Source organism: Elephantulus edwardii, unplaced genomic scaffold (assembly GCF_000299155.1).
Source record: "Elephantulus edwardii isolate Elephantulus edwardi_28Jun2011 unplaced genomic scaffold, EleEdw1.0 scaffold00024, whole genome shotgun sequence".
Taxonomy (NCBI): domain Eukaryota; kingdom Metazoa; phylum Chordata; class Mammalia; order Macroscelidea; family Macroscelididae; genus Elephantulus; species Elephantulus edwardii.
This window is the reverse complement of record NW_006399774.1, coordinates 14,856,886-14,867,897: the sequence shown is the minus strand read 5'-3', so window position 1 is coordinate 14,867,897 and position 11,012 is coordinate 14,856,886. Positions and strand designations below refer to the sequence as shown.

The window sequence follows — 11,012 nt, the reverse complement described above, 5'->3', positions numbered from 1 at the left end:
GATGCATAACAAGTGATAGCAAAGACCATGGCCTGTATCAGGCGCACCTTAGTCTCCAAAGAGACACCATTGCTCTTCAGTACTTTGGGGTACAGAGCTCAAAAATAAGACCTGCAGCACAGAGTTATACACTCACACCAATGTTTACGGTAACATTATTTAAAATAGCAAATAGCTGGAAGCAACCTGTGTCCATCAGCAGCAGAATGGCTAAGAAAACTGCAGTCCATTTATGCCGCGGATTATTGTTAATCACTGAAAAGGATCCCGATTTTGTGGAGGATCGTACAGCCTGGATGACTTCAGTACCTACGCTGAATGACGTCAGTCAGCCACAAACGGCCAATTATGGTGTAAGACCACTAATATAAAAGCTAAGGAAAGGTTTACAAGCAGAATCAATCCTGGAGGGTTAACAGTTGAGAAAGGAGGGTGGGGAGGAGCAAAAATAAATCGGTAAGCTAAGTGAATTTAAAGAGAATGTACAATAAGGGTTTGACTGAATGAATCAATAGGATCTGAACAATTTCACCCAAATTTTTTTAAAAACTAAAATGTCAAATACAGCTTACTACATGATCAAGGAATTGCTCTCCCAGGTATCTATGCACAGAGGTAGAAAAGGAGTATTTAAAGACTCTCTAGTCATAACTGGCAAAAATTGGAAGCAATAAGATTATCTCCACCAGGTAAAAATAGGCAAATGGACAAACCGTGGTAAAACCATAAGATAAAGTATGTGTAAGTGAGATACAAACGCACACACAGCGGGAGCTCTGGTGGCCTGGTGGTGGAAAGAACCTGCACTGCAATCCCAACGGCACACAGTTTGAAGCCACCAGCTGCTCCGCAGGAGAAGGACGGCAAGCTCCTCTCTCGTTCAATTAAATGCCTCTGAAAACTCGCTGCAGGGTTGGCTACGAGTAGATTCTAACTCAGCAGCACCTAACAACAATATACATACACACACATGTAAGCTTAATGCCACTTAAACTAAAGATTATTGTTGTTGTTGTTAGGTGCCGTCGAGTCACTTGCGACTCATAGCGACTCTATGTACAACAGCCCTAAACTCTGCTCTATCCTTTGCCAATCACACCATCTCCAATACACCCATCTCAATTATCGCAGTCACTGAATCAATCCACTTCATAGAGGACCTTCCCCTCCTGCGCCTGCCCTCCACCCTCCCAAGCATGATGTCCCTCTCCAAGGACCTGTCCCTCCTTACAACATGACCAAAGTATGTTAGACAAAGCCTCAGAATCCTTGCCTCCAAGGAGCAGCTTGGTTTAACCCTCTCTAGGATGAATCTGTTTGTTTTCTTAGCAGTCCATTGTACCCTCAATACTCTTCTCCAGCACCACAGCTCAAATGCATCAATCCTTCTTCTATCTTTCCTAGTCATTATTATTATTATTACTAATCAGGTTATAAAATGTGGATTTCTGCGCCCCCCCCCCTCCCGCCCCCGCCCCGATTGTGGGAAAAATATAATACCACCTTTTTGGAGAGAGGACACTAGAATACACATGTCATGCAGAAGTCCCTTCTGACTGATACCAGGCAACTGAATGAGTAATAAATGACAGGATAAGCCTAGATGTTTAAGCACTCAGCTGATAACCAAATGGTCAGTAGTTCAAATCCTACAATCAGTCCAAGGCAGAATAACTTGTAAATACAGATTTGTTGTTGTTGTTGTTGTTGTGTACTGTAGAGTCAGAACCAACCCATAACTGACCCTCTGGCACATTTTCAGAGACAATTAATTGCAGGAGAGGAGACCGCTCATCCTTCTCCCACAGAGTTGCTCGTGACCTTGAACCGCGTGCCTTCAGGACTGCAGGGCAGCTTCTTGCCATTTGGCCCTTAGAGGGCAGGTCTACAGGATCACCGGGAGTTGGGATTAACTATGGCAATAGGTTCGTTTGTTAGGGCTGCAGTTCTACCTTGTGGGTATAGGGGCCCCAGTGCAGGTAGATTTCACAGCTTATAAAGATACCAGAAATCCAGGCTTACATGTAAATATCTCCTCATTTTAAAATGCTAGTTACCAAGACAAAAGTATTTAAAACTATTAAACATGTGACAACGTAAAAGCCTGGGAGGCAGAGTCTGGTGATGCTGCAGAGATCAGCTTCACAGCCCCAGGGACCACCCAGCCCGCAGCAGTGAGGTCTCACTGTTACCGCCTCCTCTCGTGCGCACTGAGTGTGCGTGCAGGGCAGGGAGGCCTCTCGAAGGACCCCCTGACCTCTTCCACCTTCCATGAGGCCTGACTCAAAGGGTCACAGTGTGGTCCACGGAGAGCCAGTGAGGCTTCTTCCAAGGAAACAGATAATCTACAGGCAAATGAGCTAGCATTTGCTTCAGCTTGTCACTCATTTTAAAAGGTTGTGTCTTTTTATGTATGCAATCAGAAAAATAAAAGGCTAACACTAATGATTACATTACCAGCCACTGATTTAAAGTCTAATTAGTGCTCCCGACAGCTGTGTGCAGTGGGGCACCCCCAGGGTTTGTCATAAACCTCCTGCCCTTGCTAGCCCCTGGGAGACCAGTCCATCCTCCATCAGGCAGGGCCCACGAGTGCGTGTGTGAAAGCTCCCTGCGTCACGCAGCCAGGTCGGAGAACCACAGCACAGGAAGGACGTGGTGCCTGAAGAAGTGGAGGGTCAGGAAAAGGAGAAACAGTGTGACGAGGACAGTGTCCACACCAACACTCACAGGCACACCCGAGCCTGGCCTGGCGCAGGAGCAGGTAGCTTCTGTTCTGATGTTCTCGGGGCTGCAGGCGCTGGACTGGGCCCAGGAGGAGCTGGACTGGGCCCAGCAGCACCTGACCACACAGCAGCCTGGAGTCTAGAACCCTGTTCTGGAGTCCTGCATCAGTGATGCCCAGCTCTGTGATTCTGAAAGACAGTGCCCTTCCATAGTTCTAGCTGCAGCAGGCTTTGTCCTCTGATACCAAACGGTTTCTCTTTTTTCTTTAATGCTCTTCTTTTTAAGTTTTTATCTTATGTTGGTTTGCTTACAAAGTTTGTGTACATTGTTATTTCACACTATTCTTCACTCACATTGTGTTTCATACAATCATTCCCATTCATTATGTTTTATAAAGTCAATCACCATTGGACTATGCCCACCATTACCTTGTCTTTTCAGGTCCCCACCAGATCTTTCCCATTTCCTTCCTTCCCTCCCTTCACCCACCAAATTGTGCAACCCCCTGGTTTTACCTGTACCCATCCAGACCCCTATGCTCCCACCTCTTCCTCCCTTGGGTCCCCGTACATGTTTTACTAGTTAGCCTTCTCTTCTTACAACTAATAGTCTTATGCAGTATTTATCCTTATGAGGCTGAAGTAGTTCACTCAGCCTAATGCTCCTCAGTCTCTCAAGTTATGTTGTCTTTTCCGAAACTGTTGCTCCTGCATGTTGCGTTGTATTCCTCTGTGTGAAGTACCACAGTTTTTCAATCCATTCAGTTGTGGTTGGACACCTGGGCTGTTTCCATGTTCTTACGGTGGTGAATAATGCTGCTGTGAACAATGGCGTGCAAGTCTCCCTTTGTGTCTCAGTTCTAATTTCCTTAAGGTATATTCCTAGCAGTGGAATAACTGGGTCATAAGGAGTTTATATGTTCAGGTTTTTTAGGAAATGCCAAACTGCCTTCCACAGAGGTTGTACCATTTTACAATCCCACCAAACGGGCCAGTTTCTTGTGTTTATAAAATATTAGCATAATTATAACTATAACCCAAAGACAATAAATATTGCATGGACTCACAAACTTGTAATAACGACACGGCAGAGAAGTAGTACACGCTGATGCACACACTTTCCACATGCACATATATATGTTATGCTGTTAGGTGCCGTCGAGTCGACTATACTCATAGCAAGCGTATCAACAACACACCAGAACCCTGACGCAGTGACCGCCAGAATGGGCTTCCAGAGGGCAGAGGCTGTGGTGATGGGGGAGGGGAGGGCAAGGTTAGTGCAGAACACAACTACTGAGACTCAGAATCACAGGCTCGCACAAGGCAAGACATCCCAAGATCTGGAGGCAAAGACACCCCAACAGAAAAACGATGCCTTGCTGAGACTCCCCTGAGCTGTGTACTCCAGCCATCCCCCAGCCTCACCCCTGAACAGCAGAACTTGAGGGTGATCAGGCTGTCAAACCCAATGAGCCCCAAACACACCCCAACAGGAAAACGACAACTTGTTAAGACTCCCCTGAGCTGTGTACTCCAGCCATGCCCCAGTGTCACCCCTGATCAGCAGAACTCGCGGGCGAGCAGGCTGTCAAACCCAACAAGCCCTGTCTCGAAGCAACTTCCTTATAAAGATCTTCACCTACCAACATATACTTCATAACAACTGGACTCAAACATCTACAATCTCGGTTGAACAATGCACTCTAGCCAAACAGTGTGCACTTTCCTCCCCTTCATCATCTGTACGTTTGGCCTCTCTTTAAAATGCAGTGACCACCACAAAGCAGATTAGCCAGCTGCCAGCTGGGGCTGGGGGACTGGGGCGCAGGGGCCAGCAGAGGAGGAGTCTGTTTCGAAGGAGATGGAAATGCTGGAATCACAGTGGTGATAGCTCACAACACAGGCAATAGATGAAAAACCACTGAACCAGACACTTTAAAATGGTACTTTGATGGCATGTGAATCATATTCAAATGAAACAAAAAAACAGAATGCAAAAAATTTTGTTGTTGTTGTTGTTGTTATATGCCGTCGAGTTGCTTGTGACTCATAGTGACCCTATGTACAACAGCCCTAAACCCTGCTCTGTCCTGTGCCAATCGCACTGTCTCCAACACACCTACCCCGACAACCCCAATCACTGAATCAATCCACCTTATAGAGGGTCTTTCTCTCCTGTGCTGTCCTTTCATCCTCCCAAGCATGATGTACCTCCCCAAGGACCCTCCTTACAACATGTCCAAAGTATGGCAGAAAAAGCCCCAGAATCCTTGCCTCCAAAGAGCAGCCCGGTTTAACCATCTCCAGGATGAATCTGTTTGTTTTCTTGGCAGTCCATAGTACATTCAATACTCTTCTCCAACACCACAGCTCAAAGGCATCAATTCTCCTTCTATCCTCCCTAGTCATTGTCCAGCTCTCTGATGCACAACAAGTGATTGCAAAGACCGTGGCCTGTATCACTACTGCTCTTCAGTACTTTGGAGAGGTCCCTAGCAGCAGACTTTCCCATTACAACACATCTTTTAATTTCCTGGCTACTGGTGCAAAGAGTGTTGACTGTGGAGCCAAAAAATTTTACTTCTACTTTATATACTTTTATAAAGCAATATAATTATTTGCTTTTATAATTTCGATTTTATAAAGCATTATTGTATAAATATATATTCTGAATCAAGTGGAAAAAAGTTATCAAATAACTTGAAAATAAGTAAGTACAATCTCAAAACTGGGCAGACCAGAGTGTCCATGGTAAAGAACGGAGACGAGAACTAGAGCACGGCCTGGATGCTAGGTCCACCCGACAACACTTCAGCTACTGGTCAACCATGACTACTGTGTCCCCCTCCTCCTCTGACTGAGGCTGCCCCTCTCCAGCCCTCCCTCTCCAGCAGGTGTCAGCCTTCCCCTCCCCCTACCACTTTACAATAACTAATTAAGCTTTTATACCATTTTCAGAGATGCATTCCCCATTGGTCACTGGGCTTGACCGAAGCGTCTAAATCTGAAATTCGTACCTAAGATGAACTGAGACTGTAAACTCGTATCATACGTAGCACCCCCAGCAGTACTTGCTGCAGCGCCTGTGGACCTACCTCCAGCGGCTGGTCAGTCTTCACCAGCGCCATCCGCGCCCTCTGCAGCGAGCCGTGCATGAGCTTGTGCAGCCTGAGAATGAGCTTCCGCAGGCCCATCTGCTTCAGGGCCTTGTCCACAAACGGCCTGTAGATGGAGGTCCGGCAGGGCCGGCTAAAGCCCGCGTCTGTCCTGCACTCTGGGGTGGCCCAGCCGACGGACTCCTCCTCGGACCCCAGCCGCACCAGCCTCTTGGACACAGAGTCCTGGGGGTGGACATCGAGGCTGTTCTCAGTGGGCGGCCTGAGCTCCTGTCCACTCCGACCGGAGATGTGCTCCCCTTCGCTCTCGTCAGCACTGCTGTCCATGCCCCCCAAGTCCCCCTCAAGGTCATCCTCCTCATCTTCCGCCTCGTTGGCTTTGGACGGACGAGGGGATGGGATTTCAAACACTGGCCAGCCAATGTCTGACAAGTTCTTGATGCCCAGGACCGTGCCCATGATTCTCAGCTTCTGGTTCAGGTCCTTGGTGATGTTGAGCCACAGACAGAGCGCCTGCACCCTGTCCTGGAAGTCCCTGGCCGCGTACTTCTCGTAGTCCTTCTGCAGGGCCTGCAGGGACGGGTACAGGGCCTCCATGTACTCCAGCAGCTCCATGATGCGCTTCACCTGCTCAAAGGACACCCGCTGGCGCTGCAGGTGCTCGTGGTACGTCGGGCAGCCTGCGGGCTCCGTCCCACCGGGGCCGCCGCGCTGCCCTCCCACCCACTTGCCGTTGAAGCTGGCGCCGTTGCGCGCCAAGGCAAAGCTCCCGTAGTTGACCTTGAACGTGAGGATCTCATTGATGATGTCGGGGATGGCCTGGCGGGCGGTGTACAAGAAGAGGTCCTGGTCGTTGATGGTGCGGCCCGCGTGCCAGGCCTGGAGCTCGAGCCAGATGAGCTCGTTGGAGCGGCTGACCCAGAAGGCGGACGTGTTCTCCTGGCCTCGCTCCCTGTCCTTCTTCTTGGACACCGAGGTCAGCTTCAGGAGCAGGCGTAACGTCTCGAAGAACTTGAGCCGATCGGCCGGGCAGTCGGTCCGCGAGGTCTGACGCGCGGTCCTGGCCATGGGCATGGGCACCGACACGGGCAGCTTGGCGTTGCTGCAGCCGAGGCTGAGGTAAGGCTTGTGCAGGTCCACGTCGGGGATGGGCTTCTTGGGCGGGGCGCCGACGGCGTCCAGCATGAAGGAGCACTGCGCGCTCTTCTTCTGGTCACGCTCGGTGGAGCGCAGCGCCGCACGCAGCTTCTTCTCCTGCCGGTGGCTGTGCTCCTCGCTGCTCTCGGCCGCCTTCCCGGGGGCCGCCTTCCCCGGGACCGGGCTGGGCGCGCTCAGCTTCTCTGGTGGGGAACAAACACGACAGGGGTTAGTCTAAACCACGGGGTGACTCGGAGGAACGGAAATCAAACCGGTTTTGCATAAACTGGTTATTTTCAAGGGGGAGTTCGGGTGTCCCTGTGTTAAGGAGCTGTGCTAGCAAACCCAAAGGGATGCGGTTCGAAACCACCAGCTGCTTCTCATGCCAATCTCCTCCTGTGCAAGGTACAGTCTCTGAGAATCCCTGCAGTGTTCGCCATGAGTCAGTTCCGACTCTCTGGCAATGAATCTGAGTATTTGATATTTTTCAATACGGGGAGAGGGAAGAAGAGAACACCATTTGAGAATTTAATAATCAAGACATACACAGCCTTTCACTTCAAAATTCGGAGCTCTTTTCTCTGTAATATTTTGATGTTATTATGAAGTGTCAATGACTTGACTAGGGCTCACAGAGTCTATGAACAGCAGAGCTGTTCTCTGTCATCATGAAGCTCTCCAACACGCTGACGAGTCCTACTTACCAAACTAAGAATCTCACCACACGCGGCACCTGCCATGTGAATCAGGTGTCCACGCGCAACCAGCCACACCTCCAGAAGAGAACTACGAGCACGGCAGGGCCTCCGAAGACCTGCTGCCGTAACCATCGAGAAGCTCATGAATGTCTACAAGGCGGCCAGGTCTAGCCTCTGCACCAGAGAAACACTTGGGCCTCTGCTTCTGGGGAAGCACGGCCTAGAGACACCAGCAAGCACGTCCCCCCATCACAGAGGGCTGCTCAGCTGGAACCCACTGACCGTTACTCGGGACACCCAGGTGATGGTGTCTGACACACGGGCTGGGCGAGGAATGGAGGTGCAGCACTGGAAGCCGTCAGCGGAGAGATGCTACCTAATGCCATGAAGACTCGCTCACCTGGCGGAGGCTGCCGCCTAGAAGTCATGAGTACCTGGACCAGAGAGATGCTCAATCGGAACTGTGTGTCCAAATTCATGCTTTCGAGTCAGAGGACAAAAAAAGTAAATAACAGCATTTTATCAAGCTGCTTAGGGTACAAGAAGAAAGCTTTTCTAAAACTAAAGAAGTATTATTATTATTGATATGGCCACAGATAACTGACATAAAATTTAACAATGTTCACAGTTGTTATTATTATGCGCTTGTGACTCAAAGCGACCTTATGTACAACAGCTCTGAATCCTGCTCTATCTTGAGCCAATTTCATTGTCTCTGACACACCATCCCCATCACCCCAGTCACTGAGTCAAGTCATCTCATCTGGGGACTTCCTCTCTTGAGCTGTCCCTCTACCCTCCCAAGCATGACGTCTCTCTACAAGGGCTGGTCTCTTGTTGCAATATGCCATAAGTATGTCAGATGAAACCTCAGAATCCTTGCCTGCAAGAACATCCTGATTTCACCCTTTCCAAGATGGACTTGTTTGTTCTCCTAGCAGTCCATGACATACTCAGTACTCTCTTCCCAGCATCTCAATTCAAAGGCATCGATTCTTCTATCATCCCTTGTCATTGTCCAGCTCTTTGATGCAAAGCATGTAATTACAAAGACCAAGGCTTGGATCAGGTATATCTTAGTCTCCAGACTGACATCGTGGCTCTTCAGTCCAACTCTAGAGAGGTCCCTGACAGCAGACTTTCCCAGTGCAGTTCTTGTGGTTTCCCGGCTGCTGGTGCCAAGAGTGTTGACTGTGGCACTAAAGCTGTTGGCAATCTCAATCTCTTGAATCTATCATGATGCTGTCAATTGGCCCAGTGATGAGAATCTTTTTTTTCTTGATGTTGTACATAGGTTTTTGATCACAATATAATCATAGCAAATAGCACAAAAGTATTATCTGATTTCCAGGATTCATACTTGTTCTTTTGTTTTACTATTTAAAATTTTCTTGGGGAAAAGATATCATGTGGGTAAAGGTGGAGAATCATTGAAAAGAGAGAACTCCCCTCGAACAGATGTACTGGGCCAGAGCATGGCAGAGACTGTGTGGCTGGTGCAGGGCAAGGTCAGACCCCTCTACTGTTCAGTTACTACGAATCAGTCAATCTGACAGCTCTGACGAGCAAGGGAAACAGTTCTGGAGCCGTGGATTTAAGGAGCTGTGCTGGCAGCCCCACGACGGTGCCTTTCTGGGGCTCAAACTCACTAGGCTCCTGGGAGAAGGCAAGGCACCCCCCGCTCATATAATCTCCAGCCTCTGAAAGCCCTATGGAGGGTCAGCTCTGAGTCAGTTCCGACCTCTCAGCCATGAGCTTGCGATTTAAGAGAAACAAAGGGCTAGCTGAGAGATGCTCTGGTGACCTGGACAACTCCAGATGTGTTCGCAACGCAATGCTACATTCACGTGTGTGTGTGATAGTCAAAGCACGGATAGAGTAAAAAAAGAAAGCTCTTCAGATTTGCATTTTCATGCTAGCAATTTCATAGGACTGAAGCAGGGGAAATGCCACAATTCCATTTTCTATTTGGACAGTATCACATTTTCAAAAGCTGAAAAAAAAAAACTTTTAGAGGTTCCATAAAAATCCTTTTTGTACTTTGAATGATGTCAAGGAAACAAAAATTCTCACCACTGGACCAACAGGCATTTATCATGATAAATGGGGGGGGGGGGGAAGAATGAAACTGTCAACAACTTCCTCTTACTTGAATCCACAATCTGTACATTTGGTACCAGCAGTGAGGAAATCAGGAGACCTCTTCCACTGGGAAAGTCTGCAAGCAGGGACCTCTTCAAATTACTGAGGAGCAATGATGTCAGTGTGAGAACTGAAGTGTGCTTGATTCAAGCCACAGTCTGTTCAGTCACTTGCAATGTACCTGAAAGCTGGACAACAAACAAGGATGACAGAAGAACTGAAGCCTTTAAACTATGGTGTTGGAGAAGAGCACTCAACATCCCATGGACGGTAAAAAAAAAATAAACATGTATGCCTTGGAGAAGGTGCAGTCAGAGTGCTTTCTGGAGGCAAAGACGATGAAGCTACGTCTCACATACTCTGGGCATGTTGCTAGAAAAAGCTATTTCTTAGAAAAGAATATCATGCTTGGAAAAGCGGAGGGATGGCAAAGGAGAGGAAGACCGTCAGCCAGATAAGCTGACACAGTGACTGCAGCAGTGGCTCAAGTGTGTCAGAGATTGAGAAGGTGGCACAGTACAGGGTTCAGATGTGTTGTTCACAGGGTCACTGTGATTCATACTCAACTCAACAGCACCCAACAAAAACAGTAAGTTGTTAAGTCTACTTAAGTCTATTTTACACTATGCGAAACTTATACTCGGACCAAGAGGCAGTCGTCAGAACAGAGCAAGGAGACATTACATGGTTCAAAATCAAGAAGGGGGTCTGTCAGGGATGTATTCTGTCTCCATACTTTTTCAATCTGTATGCAGAAGAGATCATCCGAGACGCTGGGCTATACGAAGAGGAATGTGGCATCAGGATTGGTGGAAGAATCATCAACAACCTGCATTATGCAGGTGACACACCCTGCTTCTTGAAACTGAGGAGCACCTGAAGCGCTTGCTGCAGAAGCTCAAGGACTACACAGCCTCCTATATGGACTGAAGCTCAACATCAAGAAAACAAAGATTCTCACCACTGGGCCAATTGGCAGCATCATGATGGATGGTGAAGAGATTGAGATAGTTAACAGTTTTCATTTACTTGGCTCCACAGTTAACACTCTTGGTGACAGCAGCCAGGAAATCAGGAGACGAATTGCATTGGGAAAGTCAGCTGTGAGGGATCTCTCAAGAGTACTGAAGAGCAACGATGTCAGACTGGAGACTAAGGTGTGCCTGATCCGGGCTATAGTCTTCACAATT

General features: G+C 48.3%; 1 protein-coding gene across 1 annotated transcript in view; it reads right to left on the bottom strand.

The window, feature by feature from the left end:
- The window catches only part of MAP3K4 (mitogen-activated protein kinase kinase kinase 4), a 110,260-nt gene that overhangs the window by 86,098 nt on the left and 13,150 nt on the right, over positions 1-11,012 (bottom strand). The window contains exon 3 of the mRNA XM_006882822.1: positions 5,825-7,185. Coding sequence (XP_006882884.1) covers positions 5,825-7,185 — 1,361 coding nt within the window. The remainder of the gene's footprint in view (positions 1-5,824; positions 7,186-11,012) is intronic.